The 22,597-nt window shown below is 35.9% G+C and overlaps 1 protein-coding gene across 1 annotated transcript in view; it reads right to left on the bottom strand.

Moving 5' to 3' along the window:
- The window catches only part of LOC150100648 (plexin-A4-like), a 707,214-nt gene that overhangs the window by 386,631 nt on the left and 297,986 nt on the right, over nucleotides 1–22,597 (bottom strand). Inside the window, 1 exon segment of the mRNA XM_090401991.1 lies at nucleotides 10,773–10,904. Coding sequence (XP_090258117.1) covers nucleotides 10,773–10,904 — 132 coding nt within the window.

Raw genomic sequence — 22,597 nt, 5'->3', positions numbered from 1 at the left:
TTGTATATTGTAAATTAAAGATAAGAAATTATATTCTTGGTTTAATCCTTTATCCAAGTGTAAGCAATTGATGATTTTAGTGTTCACATGAAGTCTGCACATGAAGTTACTTCACGACTGGGCAACTCGTATATAAAGGCTAATGACTTCTGCATTACTTCAACCTTGGTATCACTTCTGGGTTTGGCTCCGACTGATATGGCTCCTCAATAAAGGTCAAAACCAGTCTGGGTAGTGACCCTTCCCATAATGCATAGCATTATACATGTCTGTAAGGATATGTGCTTTGCATTATGAGATACTAAGGAAAATAATGTGAAGTCATTAGCCTCTATATGAGTTGCCCAGTCATGAAGTTACTTCACATACAAACTTTGTTTGCTTACACTTGGATAAAGGATTAAACCAAGAATATAACTTCTTGGCATCTTTGATTTATAGTATAACCAAGTGGAAAAACTTTTAAGATTCTTGTGTAGTGAAAAGGACAAGTTACCATTACGTGACCTGTCCTTTTCAGTATACAACTTACAACAAAAGTTCCAGAAGTGAGTCCAGAACAAGTTGCACCTAATTTATTTTCAACATCTAAGATCAATCCAAAGACCTCCAAGAAAGAACATGTAAACTACTCTGAGACACAACTTAGCTTCAAGCCGTGAAATTTCAAACCTCTATAGCCCAACCACAACAGAGAAAATAAAGGAAACCCTATCACTTACCAAGAATGGCAAAGCCACTGGAGTTGATGGTCTCTCCATGAGTTCCGTAAAAACCTTGGCCAGTGTGGAAAGGCATGGCTGTCAGCCTTGTTCTTCACTGTCATCTCTACTGGAGAACTACCAGCCTTCTGGCAAGAATCTAAGATAATTGCAGTTCCCAAGTCAGGGAAAGATCCCAGCTCCATTGGAAATGTTCACCCACTTTTCCTTCTATGCTCAACCTACAAGCTCCCGGAAAGAACCATACTGAAAAGAATCTCTCTGTTCATCAATACGGCTCTCCCCCACAGAGCAAGCTGGCTTTAGGCCTGGCAGAAACTGCTGTGATCAAGTCTTGGCTTTAACAACTCAAATTAAGGTCAGCTTCCAAAAGAAATTAGAATCTGGAGCTGTCTTCATTGAATTGACATTGGCCTATGATACAGTTTGGATCAGAGGGTTGCTCTCAAAGCTCAGTTTCATCACAAAATTCAAAACAACCTTACACTTCCTAGAATCCATGTTCACAAACAGGAAAATTCGGGTCCATACTGGAGGAAAGAAAAGCAGACCCAGATTCCTTTAGAATGGTTTGCCCCAGGGCTCTGTTTTGCTCCAACTCTTTTTAACATCTATATCTTGGATATTTTCTCAACAAGATCAAGCAAATAAACGTACACTGGTGACATGGCGATACTCCACCAATTGCCTTCTTTAAATTCCTTGGAGATTGCCCTGAATACATTTGGAGACTCTTGAGAAAAAATATTTCAAACAGTGGCACCTAAAGCCAAACCCCACCAAAACGGTGTCCATACCTTTCCATCTTAACAAGGAGGCAAACAGCCAACTCAAACTAATTTTCTCTGGCAGCCCAGTCAAATGTGATCCTCATCTGCAATACCTGGGAGAGAACCTGGATAGAAGCCTGACCTACAAAAATCATATTTGTAAAGTAAAAAACAAAATAAAAATGAGAAACAACATCTCAAGACTAAGTGGAACTAGCTGGGGTTGCAGAACTGAGGTACTTAGGATCTCAGGCTTGGCCCTTGTTGCAGAGTACCGCACAGCAGTCTGGGAAAGAAGTGCTCACACAAACATTGACTCCCAACTGAACGTAACAATGTGCACTAGTGGAACCCTGAAATCCGTGTCATAGCTACCAGTGCTTTCCAACATAGTCCTGCAAGATATCTGAAGAAACAGGCTTCACTAAAAGAACTGGAGAAAATCACAAATAACTCCTTACTGCCTCTCCACTCAGCCCATATAATTCCCCTAGAACCTGGCTGAAGTTAATACCCATTTTGGGACATAACCAGAACCTTCAACTCATGACAGGTAGAACCAACAATGGGCTATGAACTTGCCAACAAATGGCTCTCTTGTGAGACTCCTGCAGTCACCAGCCTGGCTTCATCTTTCCTAGAATGCTATGGATGACTATCAACAGAATCAGGGCAGATGGGACTATCCCCTACATAAATGAAATATGGCAAATAGTCCTTACTGTGACTGCTCCCTTTTCCGTTTCCATGGCAACCTATAGGATATACATAAAGTGTCAAAGGAGACTCTAGAGTGGCTTTCAATACTGGACATTGAACTATAGTTGAACTCTGCCATAAAAATGCATACATACATACCGTTAGGTTAGGCATGTTACCAAGGTGTCCAGAAAGGCTAAACTATTATTAGTTTATTTTCCATTGTAAACTGGATTCTAGGGTGAAGACTACTGAAGTGAGAGAGGAAAGAAGCTAAGGTGTCTGGACCATGCATCCAAATGGAAAACAGATCAACATATCTTAACTAAATGGAAAGTTTGAGAGATACTGAGTCAACAGCTTGTTTTTCAAAATAATCCATAAAAAAATTAGCAAAGTAGGGGTAAGAGGGGAAACCCCATAGAGGTACCACCTATTTATAAATTTTGTTCTTCCAAAAGAAATAACCAGAATGGTTAGCAAAGGAAAAGAGGTCTATGATATCAATAGGATATATTTTTTTTTAAATATACTATTTTTTTTTAACAGTAATGAGGTAAGGTCAAAGCTCATAAGGATAGCAGCATCATTAACAATTAAATTTTCAGCAGAACTTTTAAAATGGGAAGAACTTTTTAATGTACAATGTGGTATGACCAATAAGAGGAGATAAGAGATTTTGCTAGCTATTTGGATAATTTATAGCAAGGAGAATCAGTAGTATTTACTAGGGATCTTGTTGGAGTGAGTGTGTGTGTGTGTGTGTGTGATGGGGGATTGGGTTTATGAATTTTAGATGAGATGTATATCCTGGGAGGGGGACAGCAACTGAAGGGTTAAGTTTTTTTTTTTTGTGATGCCAGGAGGCCAGGAAGAAACTTTTGAGTGGGCATTTTAATTTCTTGATTTACAATTTAGTGAGATCATCATCTATAGGTCTACAGGTGGAACAGTCTAAGAATGATATCCATTTTCTTATTGTATTCACTGGCATTAAGGCTAATGATAGCACTTCCTCTGTCAGCCCCTGGTGATGACTGTTTTTATCTTTACATAGTTTATTTTAGACAACTGAGCTGGCAGGAAGATAGATTTCTTTTAGGAGGCAAAGACCTAGAAAGTGAACTGGAGATATCAAGCCTAATGTTGTTAGCTATCTCTGGAGCTAAGTTATGGATATTGCATTTAATGTTGAACATTAGGTCCAGTGCTGGTAATTGTTAATGTGCAATGGCAGTTTTGTTAACCCTTTTTGATGACAGGTTAACTACTGTATGAAGAGGTTTTAAACTTGAGGAATGGGTACAGAATCTAAGCCCATTGTATTTATTGATATGTTTATTTTTTTATTTTCAAGAATTATTTTTAAGCTGAAGCATCTGAAATATTAAAGAGAATAGTATAGAGTTCCATGTTGAGAGTTCAGACTGTAATGAGTAGCAGCAAGAACAGTGCATGCAGCAGCGATCTGTTCATAAAGCAGAGCAAAACTGGCATGCTTACAGATAGTTTTTTTTTTTTTAGAACCCGATTTTTAATTTGATGCAAGTAAAATTTCAGTATCTCGACAATTTTAAGAAAGACCAGCCAGTTTAATTATCTAGACAAAGTTTCAGCTTACTGTATTGTTGTGCCGTGTGTGTGTGTGTTACAAGTCTCATATTGTACTTCCTCATGATGTCTCTGTAACAGATGAAATATTGGAAGAATTAAATAATATTTTTAATCCTTTCCTAGTGCTGTTTCACTCCATTAAACTTTAACATGGGAGAGTAAGATAACTATATTTAACAATTTATCAATATTTATATATAATTTTAATTTTTGTTGAGTGGTCGGTTATGTTTCAAATTTTTTACCCACAATGGTGCTGACTTCAAAACTCAAATCGTGTATTTCAAAGAATGAAGCTCAAATATATAAAATATTACTTATTTATTATAAACATATACAATTCTGTATATTAAGTTATTCTCATTATCTCTCTAAGGTAGTGTTTCCTAAAGTGTGGTACATGTACCTCCAGTGAAACATGAAAGGTCTTCAGGAGATCAGAGGCTTTTTTTTTTCTTTCATACTTTTATATATGTTGTTGGAAATGAGTGGAACTCTGTTCTATAATTCTTCAATAACTAAAAATAATCTAAAGAAAGTTTTAAACAAAAGTGTCTTGGTATGCATAGAGTAACCTCCAATAGGGCAGTGTCTTGATGACCAAATTCCAACCATATCATTTAAACTGTTGACATTAAAAGTTTAAATGCAAACTGTCTGCTGAATTTTGGAGTTATTCATATTTTCAATTGCAGTAGTTCTCAGTGATTGTTTCCCTACTTGTAAGTGTATCTCTACTCATGTCTGAGTTGCAAGTTGTATTCTTGACAGAGAACCTCATCTATGGGTAAAAATAAGAAATGTTTGGTGAAAACTAGATTTCACCAAACTGGCTTCTTCCCAACAGAAACAATTCCATTCATTTCATTAAACTATTTTTATTATTATTATTGAAAATTTAAATGTTATAAATTTTGTTTCTATTGTATGCATAACTAATGTCTTTAATAATTAAAAAATATTCCATATGTTTGCAATTTATTATAGTGCAAATGTGTTAAAAAATAAATGCCTTTATAATTCTTCTTCTTTGGTGCATCAATCTGAAAATTGGTAAATATAGCAGCACATCATAACATCCTGTCTTGTGACTTCCTTTATAATTATTCATGTTTAAATGAAATATTATTCTAAATTCTCTTAGCCTGAGAAGGGATATGCTGGTGTTACCAAAATTGTGAAAGGAGTACAACATGGATACTGAAAGTTTGGGAAACACTGCTCTAAATAGTTCTAACATAAGTAAATTCTCATTTACCTAGGATAATTATAAGGCTATTCTATAATTACATAACATAAGCTCAAAAAAACATTGTCTGAACTCTCTGACTCTCACAATTAAATTCAATTATGAGGATAATTAATACCAAACAAAACCTGACAGTATTCGGTTTCAAGTTCTGCAGTGCTTCCTGATATATATGGGAACTTCTTATCCAGCATTTATCTCATCACTTCTATTTTTTTTTTTTTTTTAGTTTCTACTCATATAGTCATTCAAGTCTCATCTCTCAAATTTCTTAGAATACAATAAAAGTTAAAGATCTCACTTGACTATTATACTTGCATGTATCTTCTTTTATTAAGAAAGTTTCCTTAAACACATCTTTCCTTCATTTTTGTGAAGTAGGCATGAAGAATAATTACTCTGACAAATAATGTTTCACTGAGCAGTCCCTAAGGCACTTCCAATAAAAAGAAGTTTGCCACACATTATTTTGCTTCATGGAACATATACCATTTGCTTCTTATTAAGCACAAAACATTCTTACTAATATATGAAGACTTGATGCATTAAACCACATATGGGCAATCCCCAGCCCGAATTCGGCCCTAATCTATTTCAGCGAAGTTTGTCTGATTCACGGTGGGAGAAAACATGGTGTGTTCTACTAACTCACATTAAGCTGACGTCATATGACTTGCGCAAAACACATTATGTTTTCTCCAACCAAGGTTTCTTTCTCACTTTGACTAGCGACGTGTGTGAACATGTTACAACCTGTCAGTTCGGTGGTACTTGGGTTAGTGTTGTGCTTTGTTCAATGCCTGCATTGATGTTATGTTCTGTTCGGTGCCTGCAGTCTAGAAGACAGTTTTGTTTGACAGTTCTGAATATCGCTTATAAATTTGGGACAATGTCAGGGGTTATTGCAAAAAAAAAAAAAAAAGAAAAGAAAAGTAGATGCAGAGAATCGTCAATTTCAAGACAACTGGACGGAGGATTATTATTTTATTCTGAATAAAGGTTTGCCTGTATGTTTGCTGTGCAGCGAATCTGTATCCATCAACAAAGAATACAATTTGAAGAGATACTTTACTTTGAGACATGCGGATCACCAAAAAATTGATGGACAACTTCGAAAAGATGAAATACAGAAGTTGAAGAACTTGGATACCCAGCAGCAAATGTTCAACAAGCAAAGAATGCAGCACCACAGCATTGTCAAAGCCAGCTTTGTGGTAAGCAAAAAAATCGCTAAGCATTCTAAGTCATTTGGTGACGGAGAATTTATCAAAGAATGTCTGCTGGATGTTGGAAGTATAATATGTCCTGAAAAGAAAAAAGACTTTGAGAATATTCGTTTGTTGAGACGTACTGTTGTCCGACAGATAGAAATTATGGCTGATGATATCAAAAAAAGTTTAAAAGAGAAGATTACTAGATTGGAAGCATTTTCAATTGCTTTGGGTGACAGCATTGATGCCTCCGAAACAGCACAACTAGCAATATTCATTCGAGGAGTTGATGCGGATTTCAACATCACAGAAAAATTATTGGCACTTCAGCCGTTAAAAGGAACAACTACCAATGAAGATATATTTGTAACAGTCACAGTCTTTGAGAGATTTGAGTTTAATGGAGTTCACTATCCGGCATATGCACTGATGGAGCCCCTGCAATGGTTGGTGCACAGAAGGGATTTATTGGAATAGTTCATGAAAGAGCAATAGAACTACAGATCCATCCGGAAAATTTAACAAATTTTCACTGCATTATCCACCAACAAAATCTGTGTGCAAAATAGATTAAATTCATAAATGTTATGGAAGTTGTAGTAGCCAGTATTAACTTTATTAAGTCACGTGCACTTAATCACCGCCAATTTAAGGAGTATTTGGCAGACCTATTTTCGGATTATGAAGATGTGCCTTATTATTGTGAAGTGAGGTGGTTGAGTAAAGGTAAAATGTTAAAACGATTTTATGATATGAGACAAGACACTTCAGATTTTATGGACATAAAAGGAAACACAATTAACCAAGTAAAGATGAGGAGTGGGTGTGTGATTTAGCATTCTTCTTTGTAGGTGTCACTGGATACCTAAACGAACTGAATCTTAAATTGCAAAAACAAGGACAATTGGTTCATGAACTGCATGGACATGTCAAAGCTTTTTGTAATAAACTAAGATTGTTGGAAAGTCAGATAAGAACTAAAATTATCATCATTTTCCTACTCTAGCAACTCATAAAAATAGCCCTTATAATTATGGAGATGAAATGAAGGCACTAATAGAGCAATTTGATAAAAGGTTTGCCGACTTCAAAAACAAAGACTCCACATTCGCTATGTTTGCTCGTCCGATGGATGCTGATGTAAATAATGTGCCAGAAAACTTAAAGATGGAACTTATTGAGCTTCAGGCGGATTTAGTGCTAAAATCACAATTTAATAACATTGCTTTGATGGATTTTTTTATAAATTTTATTTGGTGGAAGAAAAATACACAAATTTACGCACCTTTTCAAGAAAAATCATTTGTCTTTTCGGCAGCACATATTGCGTGAAGTTTTTTTCGAGGATGAAATACAAGAAATCAAAAATTCAGACAAGAATAATGGACAAAAACCTCGAAAATTCTATGCGATTATCCTTAAGGAACATTAACGTCAATATTGATAGTCTCGTAGTTGAAGTACAAGGCCAATCTTCACATTAAATTATGTCGTTGGTTATATTATAAAATTTATGTAGAGCTTTATACCAAAGCATTATATTATAAATAAATAAAATATTAAGTAACAACTTGTTTTAATTCATTTAATATTAATTTATTTTATTTAATAATTTGGTCCAGCCCTTGACTCAGAGACAGAATGGTAGTTTGACCCCCGAACTAGGAAAGGTTGCCCATGCCTGCATTAAAACGTCCTTCAGTATGATCGCAGTCCCTCATTGGAGTGTAGATAAAAGGTGCATATACATTTTTTTTTGAGGCCACAGAATTTAACTTTGTAGTTTATTTCTCCTTTCCAGCTCTCCTTCTTGCTAGCATTCTTGTTACCTCAGCAACAATTGTTCAAAAAACTCACAACTAACATGGATGTCCATTACTGACATTCAAAGCAAAACTAGTGTCAACATGACTGCCATAACTACAGTGATTGCATATAGAATAGTATATAGCATAGAACACTATAATAAATAACCATACAATAATAGACATGTTATTTCGATGTAACTCCCTCAAGGATTACAACATTAAGGTAAGCAAATTGACTATTTACATACATTTAAGTTTTCTTTTGTTATGCCAATGCTTAAATCACATGGTGGGCAGCAATACTAAGCATACAACTGCATTAGTAAATGCAAACAATGATTGCTTATGAAATTTTCACTCAGTATATATCACTGTAAAAACTGAACATAATGAGTAAAACAATTGAGATTTTTACATTCATTTATCACCAAAGCACTGAACAATTTTAGGCTCTCAGTCTATGTCTGAGGAAGAAATCTCTCTGATTCCTTTTCCTCATGTTAAATGAATATCTGAACATACTGCTTAAATTATAAAGCCTCTCAACATCAAGGTTTCCCTTTCCTGTCAGGAAGATTCCAACCTTCCTTTCTTCACCTAAAGACAAAGCTTCCTCCACTTAATTATCCAGGTCTACCAGATCTCTTGCTCCTGAAGCTTGTAATACTTTGGACAGTCAGACAGCTCTGCTGATTTCCATTATATTCAGTACCAAAAACATGAACAATCAGGATTAGCTGAACGTGCCGTCTCTACTAAGCACAGAGTCCTCTGGAAGATCACTACTCAGACTGGTTTCAACCTTTTTTGAGGTCTCATAAGAGGTTCGTAAGTTCTTTTCACTTAAAACTTTGATATCTTCTAGGTCTAGCTACTCACTGATGAGACCTCAAAAAAGGTTGAAACTGGTCTGGGTAGTGACCTCTCCTCATAATGTAAAGCAGTATTACATCTCCTAGGAGCTGTGTGCTTTTACATTATGAGAAAATATGAAGAATAGTGAGGGATCTTGCTCCACCTTTGCATCGAGTCGCCTTGGCGTAGCACTACCAAGTGGTCACTTACGCTTGGATCCACCGATAGTTTCATCTGCATGAAACGCTTAGATCGTAGTCTTCGATCTTAGAGTTTCGCATACTGGCTGAAAAACAATAAGGGATTTTTATCCCCTTAATTTATATGATAACACTCTTTTAAATGTTTCTGTTATTTGTATTTTAAATGTTCCACTGTCATTATACTGAAGATAATACACTAAGGCAAAATTTACATCGTAAAAAAAATTTTTACATCATTAAAATAAAAGTTTTTTTCCCATCTTACATTTTAAAATACATTATACAGCTGCCTCTCAAACACTCATTACAAATTTGCTCACTGTAACACTACCAGAAAGTCCTGCCCAAATATGATAAAAGCACAACACTATTATAAAGAAATTCTACTACAGCAAACCATGTGATATTCACCAGTAACACACACAAACTATTCATGTGGTCTTTGTATAGTGTGGGTGAATGGTCTATGTGAATTTAACCCACAAAACAGTTGTCAACCTACAGTAGATTAGTAACAGAATTGGTGGGCTAAAGGTTTGATAATACAAAAATGTACTCTAAAGACTTAGCTGAACTTCTTATTCCACAGAAACCAATTCTAGCCTAAAAAAGGTAGTAGTAGAGTCCTAGCAATGCATGATGATGTTATCTACCACCTAAAGACATTCGTAAATACCTAGACTTAGTGAGATCTGAACCTACAGCTACTTGTTAGAAAGCAGTTTTGTTATTCCACTCAGCCAATCAGGTTAGAAATACTAATATATTTAAAACTTCATTACTTTTTTCTTTAATGGAAATTCCACCAGGAAAAGTTATAAATCTATGCAGAACAGTGGACTCATACACAGACAGTGAAATTCATCCACTGAATAGAGATTTGCAAAAAACATCCATGCCATTTGTGGAATTCAAATTTATAGCCTGTTGTTACAGAATGAAAACACTATTCTCTTGGTCAATCAACTATTTTTGTGGTATCTAACAATACACAATCAACAAATGTTGATAACATATTAGTAACAAAGCAATACAACAGTTTATCACTATTTCAAAACTGTTAGGTGACAACCTTCTTCTCATTACTTGATGTTAGAATTTGATTCTAATTCCGCAAGAAGCTTAGGCAATCAAATCTTTGCATAGTAGTCAAATCATAGCCTTATAAACAGGGATAATAACATCTCTATCTTTACTTGTCAATGTCTAATATCGAAGTAATCCTTTGAACTATTTTGCCAACTTTTGCAATATGTCCTCTGAACTTCATTTCTCTGTGTACCTCACCACCAAATCCCTAGCCTCATCAGTTTCTTGCAATCCAGTACCATGAACATGATACAATATTATCAAAGTATCATATTGATGGTACTGGATTGCATTTTGAAACATTAAATTTACAACCAATTTATTTAAATCATCCTGCAGGATATCTACATCAACTATTACCTTCCCCAGTTCTGTATCATCAGCAAGCAACTGGATACCCCCCACCCCCCAAATCATTACCTACATCATTAATATACATGTCACAAAGACTTTTGTGAGATTAACAGGTAACAATCCAACTTCTGTAAACACAGTCTCCCTTTTATAATTATTAAATTTTATATGTTATAAAGATTGAATATCTTTACTTACCTGGATATTGTCAACTTTCACTTGTATTCTTTTACTGATACCAGATGACACTAGAATTTCGGTAAATCCTCCTATTGTAGTATTAATACGAGGACAAAAACCTGGACCTGATCTAATACTAGGACCAACACTCTAAAAAATTAAAACATATAAAAATATTCATTTGGGAGTAAAAGTAAGTCAAACTTTTAGATCAAGCAAGTGATACTTTTAAAAACCATGTACACAAAAGTGCCCCCTTGCCCCCCCACCACATACACTTATTACAGGAAGTTGGGGGGGGGGGAAGGAAGCTAAAATGTTTTAAGTTATAAGAGAACAAAATATATTAAATTTAACAGTTTTAGCCTTAACTGCTCATCCCCAAGCAGAAAATAAAGATAGAGCAAGTTGCAACTATCCCTTCAAGCCATAAGAGAAAGCAATATACCACATTTAGTCACAGCTTTAACAATCTCAACTCTCAGGATGAGACAAAAATCTGCATTAGTTTAGTTGGGTCCTGGAGAAGGTGAAAAAACAACCCTTATGCCATATAAATAGTATGATATGAAGCTGTATATTAAATTTAGTGGCTCTCAATTTTTGGTGGAAATTAAATGGATCTCAGGCATACAGTAATCTAGTGCTCTAGATTACTGTATTTTTATTTGGGATTCTAAAGATTTCTTAATTTTCCCTACCATATTTGTCTTTCTCCCAACAAACCACATACTAGAAAAAGAAAATGTTATTCTACATTACCTGAGAGTGTATTATCTTCATTTAGTTGGCATTTTAAACATGTGTAATAACATATCTCTATCATGGTCAAGGTCAAAATCATATGGTTGCAATAAATAATATGCTCAGTTGGAATTAGCACTTCCTATCTTCCTGATTGGAGTTGCTTAAGAGTCAAAGTCAGATAACTGGGAGGAGACCTCCACATTGCCTTTAAGCAATGCAGAGAATTAACTGGAGCATCTGACTGAATGTCCAATCATCTTCACGTGGTGTGCACCATTAGTACACAGCCACTGGGTACTGAAAAAAAGATGATACTCTCTACTGGCTTAAACCAGAAATATGTGCATGAGATTTCATGCCGGCTGGAGCATTTCCCAGTTAAACAAGGATCCGACTGTTTTCATCAGAAAACCAGGGCAAACAGTGAAAATTCAACTATTGGAACAAACATGTCAGAAGAATTGAATATAGGAACCAACAACATAAGAGGCATCAATGAAAAGAAGATCAAACTTGCAGAAGAACAGGAAAAGTGCCACGTGGACATACTTGGTGTTGCCAAGACAAATAAAACCAAAACAGGTGAGATTCTACTAAATAAATATAGGATGTTATATTCAGGCAATGATGATCAAGGAAAGGAATTAGTAATCAACATGAAGATAAATTTCTTCATTGGAAGGCAATTTCAAGTAGAGTTATGTGGGCAGACTGAGGCAATGGATAATGAAATTTATTTGTGCCCATGGTCCCACCGAGGGTTCTCCTAAGGAAGTGGAAGAATTTTTTTGAGTCAGCTGACAAAGAAAATGGAAAAGCTGGTCCTTGGAGATAAAAACAGAGAAGGAAATAAATCTCATCAAGCATAATGGTAAGTACCAGTTGGATTTTTGTTCAAGATTTCAACTGGTCATTGCTAACACCACATTCCAACATAAAAACAAAGACATGTACAACTTCACACAAAGAGAAGGCATAAGAAATAAGAAAGCCTCATTGACTATATTACTGCTGACTGTTTTAAAATAGTTATATAAGCTGTCATTGTTTGTAGAAATTAAAGACAGAAACTCAAGCTAACATGAAAATAATTTTAATCAACAAAATTTTTGCCTCAGTATCTAAAGGCATCCTCACTCAATATGTTAATAATGAAACACGAAATATAATGTAGCAAAAGAAGTATTTAAAAAAATGCCACCACAGCATAAATAACCTAGCAGAAAGTCAGCAAATAACTAAATCTGTTATTAACTCTGTTGTTAACTAAATTTGAATTCAGGTGGTGTAGAAATAGAAGGGCATCGCATCTCTCTTTGTATAATCATTATACAAGGAATCTACTTTTATGTAAAAGCTTAGTTTTCTTCAAAACTACCTAAATTTAGTTGAGATGGAATGTTCAGCTAGGAAAGAACAGATGTCCTATTTATGTTTGTCATTAAGACATATTTCGAAATTTCTGGAAGAAACATCTCTGATTTCACTTTATATTCCAGGAATTTCTGAACATATTGATAATATTTTAAGACCTCTTACCACTGTTAAGAGGTTACTGCACCACCAAAGACCAGCCAAATCCCCTAGACCTACCAGGAGTACAAGTATACCAGGTCCATTGCAGTTACAAACTGTCCTACTACAGCCAAACAGGCAGAACAGCTAATATCAGGATATCTGAACACAAGGACTACACGCAGATCTACCAATACAGTCACTCAGGACTTGCTGACCATGCTTTGGACACCCACCACAGGATACGCTGGAAGAAAGCCATTAATACATGCAGCAAATACAAGTATGAAAGACTATTCATCGAATCTACCTCACCTCTGAAAAACTTTCCAAATCTCAACGAATTTGGGAAGCATACATTTTAAGATTGTCAGGCAACCCCATTTAGTCCATTGGGGGGGGGGGGGGGCACCGTTCAGGGCTCTAGGTCCGACTTCTTTTGCCTTTATTCAGTTTCCTCATTTGCTTAGTGTTAGTGACTATGTGCACATAAATCTTTTTTTTTTTCTTGTGATCCCCGTTGTTGGCAATGTAACAATGCAGAAATATAGGAAGGTATTAATTAATTATTTTTTATAATTAATATTCTAGTATATGTTGTCATTTCCTGAAATATTAAAAATTTGGGGTAGAAAAAGTGATCAAAAACTTGAAATGTGGAATGATAGCTACAGGATGATATTTTACCAGAAATGCCCAAGTATGGAGACACAAAAGTTTTGCAGTGGCTATGCTGCATAATACTGAAGGCTTGGTCAGAAGGATGAATTCTAGATGATCAGAGTAGAGCTCTAGTAGTTCTCATCTATAAAAAAAAAAAAAGTGAATAAAACTGAATATAACCAGAGGAGAATTACAGAGGAATTTCTCTACTAAGTGTTCCAGGTAACATTTATGCAAGCCTACTTGAAAAGAGATTGAGAAAAATTGTGGAAGAGAAACCTGAAGAAGCACAAGTTGGGTTCAGACCAAACAGAGGTTGCTAAGATCGGATGTTCACTTTACAAATAGTTGAGAAATCATAGGAATATGACAAGGATCTGTACTTAAATTTTGTAGATCTGGAATAGGCACACAATAAGGTGCCCAGAGAAAAGTTTTTCAAAACACTACAATTATATGGGGGTAAATGGAAAAGTGAAGATAGCAAGTGCTTGCATGCTGGAAGAGTTATTTGAGTGTTAGACTGTTTGGGTGTGTAAAGAGAGAAGTGTGGTTAATAGTTGTGGGGGGAAAAATGCAAGTATTGTAGAGAATGAAGAGAGGAATACATAAGTGATAAAGTACGATAATAGCGTATGTGTGAAGAAAGACGAGAACAGCAAGGAGGCTTTCATGAATGAAACAGCAAGCTTATGGAGTCTTTCAGAGGATCAATAAGCTAGAGCATTTGAAGAGGTATTTGCCAAGGTGGGGTGCTTAAGGGTCAAAGCTGTATAACTGAGAGGAGACCTCCGCATAGCTTTTAAAGGAATGGGAAGAACCGACCAGAGCTTCTAAACTATTGACCAATCCTCAACTTTTCGTGGTGCCCCCATGCTGGGTTCCCCATTCTGGATATTTCTCCATTGTAGATAGTGAACAAACGAAGATGGGCGGGCAATGTGGGATTTAGCCGACCAAATTGCAATTCTTATTGGCCTAAACCAAATTACAAAATGATGGTACAACATGGCAAAATTTCATGTTGGCTGGGGCATCACCTGGCTAAACAAGGACCCCCGAGTTGTTTTCACCAGGGAACCAGGATGAACAGCGAAAAGTCAGCTACTGGAACAAATCTGAAAAAACACCCCAACTCAACATCACCAGAGTTAAAGACTGGTACTATCAACATAAGAAGCTTGAATGGCAAAGAAATGGAGCTAGCTGAGGAATTATATAAGTACCACATCAACATAATAAGGGTGATTGAAACAAAAAAGACAAACTGGTTAGATCTTTCTGAGCAATAAATACGAAATGTTATATTCAGGCAATGACAATCAAGGAAAAGAAGAAGTAGTCATAGTACTCAACACTAAATACGAGGTTAATCTTCTTGAATGGCAGGCAGTCTCAAGTAGAGTGATGTGGACAAATATCAGAATGGGGAACTTGTGAGACTTATTTATGCCTATGGTCCCACAGAAGGTTCTACTAAGGTAGAAGTGGAGGAATTTTTTGAGGATTTAGAGAAAGCAACTGACACAATGAAAAAGAAAAAGTTGGTCCTTTTTGGGAATCTAAATAGCAGAGTAGGAAATGATTGTCAGACATACAAAAATATATTCGGAAAATTTGGAGAAAAGAGCAAAGCTAATAATAATGGCAAATATTTGTTGGATTTCTGCTCAGGACATGGACTGGTTATTACTAACCCCATTTCCAACATAAAAATGTGCACAAATTCACATGGAGAGAAGAGGCAAGAAATAAGAAAAGTCTCATTGACTATGTTATTGTTGATAGTGATGTTTTCTACCTTGTGCAGGACACCAGAGTGTACAGAGGATTTGAAATTGGAAGTGATCACTATTTAGTCTTGAGCAGGATAAAATTGAATTTCATATTGAAAAGAATAACATGTAAGAAATTTTTAAAGTGAATAAAAGTTGAGCAGCACTCAGTAGACTAAAATACACAAAGATTATTGAAGAAAAAATGAAAGAGTTTGAGAACAGGAACCAAACTTCAAAGATTTAGTGGCAAGCCTTGAAGAAAATCTTGATTGATTCAGCCAGAGAGGCATGTGGTGAGGTTGTCTGCAAGGATAGAAAAATCAGAACTCCATGGTGGACACAGGAAGTTAAAGAGGCAGTGAAGGAAAAGAAGAAAGCATATCAAAAGTTCCTGGCAAATAATTCAGCTTGTGCTCTTAGAGAATACAGAGACAAATGTAAGAAAGCTAAACACTGTAAAACTAGCTAAACAGAAGTCATGGGAGGACTTTGGCAAGAACATAGAAAATAAATATCAAGAAGGTGACAAAATATTTTGGAGGTTGTTGAAGAAGCTTAGAAATGGAGGAGAGAGTACTGTGAAAGGAGTTCATCATCATCATCAAATTCCTGCCAGGTACCCTCAAGGGGTATACAGGATATGATATTACTACATGAAAAAATTACATCATTACTAACTTCCTATCTACAATTTTCCTCCAAATCAGTCTGTTACTTGTCAAGACTCCAACATTATCAGATCTTATATTTCTATCATCTAAGGAACTTTGTACCGTATCAATACACCTATATCTTGGTCTTCCTATGGGTTGTTTTCCTGTCAACCTGGCAGAGAACATTTGTTTTGCTAATCTTTCCTCTCCCATTCTATTTAAGTGACCATACCACCTGAGATTAGCTCTGCTAACACATTCCTGGATGCTGACAATGTCAAGTTCTTTCCTAATACCCTCGTTTTTCATATGATATTGCTATTGATGTCATCTGTTCACACCTCTAATCTTTCTCAGGACTCTCATATCTGCAGTCTCTAGTCTTTGGTCAAGTGTTTTACTTCTGACCCAGCTCTCAGATCCATAAGTTAAAACTGGTTTGAACACTGTCTTGTATATAGCTAATTTAGTGTTCCTACTAATTTCTCTCTGATTCCATATGAATTTATTCAATTGACTTCCTACCATACCAGCTTTGTTGATTCTGTTGTCTATTTCCATATATAATTTACCATCGTCACTAAAAATCGTGCCTAAGTAGCTGAAATGTTTTACTTGTTCCACAGGTTCCCCGTTCACAACACAGCTGACATTTTCAACGATTCTGCCTATTTTCATTGTCTTTGTCTTTTTATTGCTGACCTTCATACCATATCTATTATAACAGTTATTCAATTTAGTCAGAGAATCTTGCAGACTTGTAGTGGTTTATTTAGAAGTATAACATCATCTGCATAAAGTAAAGAGCAGACATTAACATCTCCAATTTTGAAATCATGTTTAATACCACTTTCCTTCATAATATGATCCATATAGATAATGAATAACAGAAGGGATAACGTACATCCTTGTCTCACACCAGATTTAACATTAAACCATCTTCCTGTACTTCCTTCAATTCTAACTGCTCACTTATAACTCAAATAAAGACTACTAAGTATTGACTGATATAATGCCCCATTGACACCATATAACTGTAGTGTATTGAATAGCTTCTCTTTTGGCACGTTGTCATATGCCTTTTCAAAATCAACAAAACTTAAATACAGATCTTTGTTATATTCCTATGCTTTCTCGACTATTTGTCGTAAAGTGATGATCTGATCCTGACAGCCTATTTTGCCTGAATCCAGCTTGTTCTTCACCAAGCTTTTCTTCCACAATTCCTCTCAATCGTTTCTCAAGTATACTTGCATAGATCTTGCCAGGAACACTTAGTAGGGAAATACCTTTGTAATTCTCACATTCAGTTTTATTCCCTTTTTATATATGGGTACTATGAGAGCTCTACTCCAATCATCGGGAATTTGTCCCTCAGTCCAGGCTTTCTGAACTATGCAGTGCAGCCACTGTAAGACCATTTATACCACCATACTTCAGCATTTTTGGTCGAATATCATCTATTCCTGCTGCCTTTCCACATTTTAAGCCTTTGATAGCTTTTTCTACTTCAAGTATGGATATGTATTCCTGACTGCATGCCTGGTCAGTGTTTTTTACCACTGTGCTGTCATCACCGCTTGTTTCATTTAGCAGTTTTTCAAAGTAATTACTCCATACTTCAAGAATATCTTTTTCTTCCGTTTTCATGTCACCTTTATCATCTCTAACTCCGTTTACAGCACTCTTTACTCCATTCCTAAGCTTCTTCAACAACCTCCAGAATATTTTGCCACCTTCTTGATATTTATTTTCTATATTCTTGCCAAAGTCTTCCCATGACTTTTGTTTAGCTAGTTTTACACAGTGTTTAGCATTCTTGCATTTGTCTCTGTATTCTCTGAGAGCACAAGCTGACTTATTTGCCAGGAACTTTTGATATGCTTTCTTCTTTTCGTTCACTGCCTCTTTAACTTCCTGTGTCCACCATGGAGTTCTAATTTTTCTATCCTTGCAGACAACTTCACCATATGCCTCTCTAGCTGAATCAATCAGAGCTTTCTTCAAAGCTTGCAACTGAATCTCAAAGGTTTGATTCCCGTTCTCAAACTCTTTCATTTTTTCTTCAATAATCTTTGTGTATTTTAGTCTACAGTTCACATCTGAGAGCTGCTCAACTTTTATTCACTTTAAAACTTTCTTACATGTTATTCTTTTCAATATGAATTAAATTTTATCCTGATCAAGACTAAATAGTGATCACTTCTAATTTCAAATCCTCTGTACACTCTGGTGTCCTGAACCAGGGAGAAAACATCACTATCAACAATAACATAGTCAATAAGACTTTTCTTATTCCTTGCCTCTTCTCTCCATGTGAATTTGTGCACATTTTTATGTTGGAATATGGTGTTAGTAATAACAAGTCCGTGTCCTGAGCAGAAATCCAACAGATATTTGCCATTATTATTAGCTTTGCTCTTTTCTCCAAATTTTTTCAAAATATTTTTGTATGTCTCACAATCATTTTCTACTCTGCTATTTAGATTCCCAACAAGGACCAACTTTTCCTTTTTCATTGTGTCAGTTGCTTTTTCCAAAGCATCAAAAAATTTCTCCACTTCTACCTTAGTAGAACCTTCTGTGGGACCATAGGCACAAATAAGTCTCATTGTCCAGTTCCCCATTCCCATATTTGCCAACATTACTCTACTTGAGACTGCGTGCCATTCAAGAAGATTAGCCTCATATTTTGTGTTGAATACTATGGCTACTCCTTTTCCTTGATTGTCATTGTCTGAATATAACATTTTGTATTTATTGCTCAGAAAGATCTAACCAGTTTTTGTCTTTTTTTGTTTCAGTCACCCCTATTATGTCGATGTGGTACTTATCAATTCCTGAGCTAGCTTTCTTTGCCATTCAGGCTTCTTATGTTGATAGTAACGATCTTTAACACTGGTGATGTTAAGTTGGGGTGTGTTTTCAGGTTTGTTCCAGTAGCTGTGATTTTTTGTTGTTCGCCCTGGTTCCCTGGCGAAAACAACGGAAACCTTGTTTAACCAGGCGACGCCCCAGCTGGCATGAAATTTTGTCATGTTGTACCATCATTTTTTATTTTGGTTTAACCAATAAGAATACAATTTGGTCGGCTAAATCCCAAATTACCAGCCTATCCTCGTTTGTTCAGTGTCCAAGTAGATACCCAACAGGGTGCACCACGAGAAGGTGATGATTGGACATTAGGTCAGAAGCCCTGGTCCGTTCTCCGCATTCTTTTAAAGGCTATGTGGAGGTGTCTCGTCTCAGTTATACAGCTTTGAGTTAGAGATGATAAAGGTGACATGAAATGAGAGAAAAAGATATCTTTGACGTATGGAGTAATTAATTCGAGAAATTGCTAAACGAAACAAGCAGTGATAGCACAGTGGTAAAAAAACACTCAACAGGCATACAGTCAGGAATACATATCAATACTTGAAGTAAAAAAAGCCATCAAAGGCTTAAAATGTGGATAGGCAGCAGGAGTAGATGATATTCAACCAGAAATGCTGAAGTACGGTGGTATAAAAGTCTTACAGTGACTGCATTGCATAGTTCTGAAGACCTGGACAGAAGGATGAATTCCAGATGATTGGAGTAGAGCTCTCATACTACCCATATATAAAAAGGGAAATAAAACTGAATGTGAGAATTAAACAGGTATTTCCCTACTGAGTGTTCCTGGTAAGCTATATGCAAGTATACTTGAGAAACAGTTCAGAAGAATTGTAGAAGAAAACCTTGGTGAAGAACAAGCTAGATTCCGGCCAAATAGAGGCTGTCAGGATCAGATCTTCACTTTACAACAAATAGTGGTGAAATCATGGGAATATAACAAAGATCTCTATTTGAGTTTTATAGATCTGGAAAAGGAATATAATAAGTTGCCAAGAGATAAGCTATTCAATATGCTATTGTTATATGGCGTCAATGGGGCATCATATCAAGCAATACTTAGTCTTTATTTAAGTTGTAAGTCAGCAGTTAGAATTGAAGGAAGTAGAGAAAGATGGTTTAATGTTAAATCTGGTGTGAGACAAGGATGTACATTATCCCCTCTGTTATTCATTATCTAGATGGATCACATGAAGGAAAATGGTATTAAACATGATATCAGAATTGAAGATGTTAATGTCAGCTCTTTGCTTTATGCGGGTGATGTTATACTTATCAATAAATCCACTACGAGTCTGCAAGATTCCTTGACTAAATTGAATAACTGTTGTAATAGATATGGTATGAAGGTCAGCAATAAAAAGACAAAGACAATGAAAATAGGCAGAATCGTTGAAATTGTCAACTGCATTGTGAATGGAGAACCTGTGGAATAAGTAAAACATTTCACCCTACATAGGCATGATTTTTAGTGAAGATGGTAAATTAAATATGGAAATAGACAACAGAATCAACAAAGCTGGTATGGTAGGAAGTCAATGGAATAAATTCATATGGAATAAGAGAGAAATTAGTCGGAACATTAAATTAGCTGTATACAAGACAGTGTTCAAACCAGTTTTAACTAATGGATCTGAGAGCTGGCTCAGAAGTAAAACACTTGACCAAAGACTAGAGACCACAGATATGAGAATCCTGAGAAAGATTAGAGGCATGAACAGATGGCATCAATGCCAATATCAAATTAAAATTGAGGATATTAGGAAAGAACCTGAAATTGTCAGCATTCAAGAATACATTAGCAGAGCTAATCTGAAGTGGTATGGTCACTTGAAAAGAATGGGTGAGGAAAGATTAGCAAAACAAGTGTTCTCTGCCAGGTTGGGAGATAGGTGGATTGATACGATACAAAGTGCCTTAGATGATAGAAATATAAGATCTGATAATGTTGGAGTCTTGACAAGTAACTGACTGATTTGGTGGAAAATTGTAGATAGGAAGTTAGTAATGAAGTAAATTTTTCGTATAGTACTATCATATCCTGAAGGAACATGGCAGGAATTTGATGATGATGATGACTGCCAAGAGGTATGGCGGAGAAGAATAAAGAAAGGACAAGTTCAAATAAGTGAAAAACAGAGAGCAAGGAGACAACGCTGTAAGATAATTTGATGATTGGGGATGTGCCTGATGACAATGTGATGGAATCTTGCATTCTTGGTTAAAGGTTAAAGATATTAGTGATGCTGAGTAAAGGCATCAGGTGAAATGCTTTAGTTCATCATCAAGATATTTCAGTTAAACCTTGACTATCATTGACTATCACAAAAAGAATGTAACACTCACTTAGCAATCAACCTTTCACACCATTACAATTCTAAATTCTATAATTTTCCTATCAGCTCTTTTAAACCATTTCAATTCATTAACATCTTTTCAATTATTCTAAAAGCAGATTTACTTCATATGAATTAGTTTTCAATCTATTACATCTTTCAACCCTAAGAATTCAGTCTATCCAAAACAGTCCTTCACATCATATATTTTGTTGAAAACAAGAATGTTTTCAACAAACAAATTTCAACTCACATTAATTCTTTCATAGGCACAATTGCACTTTAATCGTATCTTCTCTTCGGGCTTATTCTGGATCCCCCTCTATTGTTACGGCTTGCTCTATCGCTTCAGATGCATCATGGAAACCGTGTTCACCTCTGGAATTTCTTGCGGGGCTGGAGCTCGATCTTTCGGAGTAGTAGGCAGTCGGATGTAGGGTCATCTTGGTCCTGGGCCGCTCTACAAGGTTTCGCCTCCAGTTACCCTCCACGAATTCATCCAGGATTCCATGGAGACCCCCCGGCACGTTTCCCGATGCACGATAGTCCATTTTCCCAGTCGATCCTACCTTAGTCTATTCCTGACCTTTTTATTTCGCCTCTCTGGACCCTGCGTGAAGTTTCTTAGATACCAAATATTCCCGCACAAACTTTGAACTAAGGTCTGAGATCCCCGTACCTATCACGTGCTAACTCCTTTCCTTCCAGAAACTTCCGACTTCTATCTCCCTGAAGTGTAGTTTAATCCCTTTTTCAGCATAGCGTAACAGCTTCTGATGTATACCACCCCGCTCTGCTATCAACCTTGACGGCAGTGTCGGACTGCTTTGGTTACAATGGGTTTCCATTCTACCCTATACCAAGTGATACATCAAATATATTTCTGAACTCTAAGGTAATTGCCCCTAAACTTCTATTTTTAGATACTTGTTTACTTTATTTTAGCATGTTTAATTCCTTAGGGTCTCTACAGATGGGCATTTTGTATTACTTATGTAGGTAATTCTAGCATACTTCTGCTCTCTAAGGGATTTTCTTCTGAAATACACACTCATATATCTTCTATCTACAGTATCATATAAATTTTTCTGGGCTGATATTATTGTTTACATCTATTATATACAAGTTTACAATTCTTTGAATTTCGGATGTGACTCCTGTAAAATCAATGCAATTAAACATTGTAAGAATTATGATGTTGCATCGAATTTTACAGAACAGCCATGGGAAGTCCACTTTCACCTGCTCTAGCCAACTTTTATTTGGAACATCTA

Source organism: Typopeltis vanoorti, chromosome 12 (assembly GCF_054136105.1).
Source record: "Typopeltis vanoorti isolate ZY-2024b chromosome 12, IOZ_Tvanoo_1.0, whole genome shotgun sequence".
In the NCBI taxonomy this organism is placed as follows: domain Eukaryota; kingdom Metazoa; phylum Arthropoda; class Arachnida; order Uropygi; family Thelyphonidae; genus Typopeltis; species Typopeltis vanoorti.
Note: the sequence above shows the minus strand (reverse complement) of the source record. Positions and strands in the feature narration are given on the sequence as shown.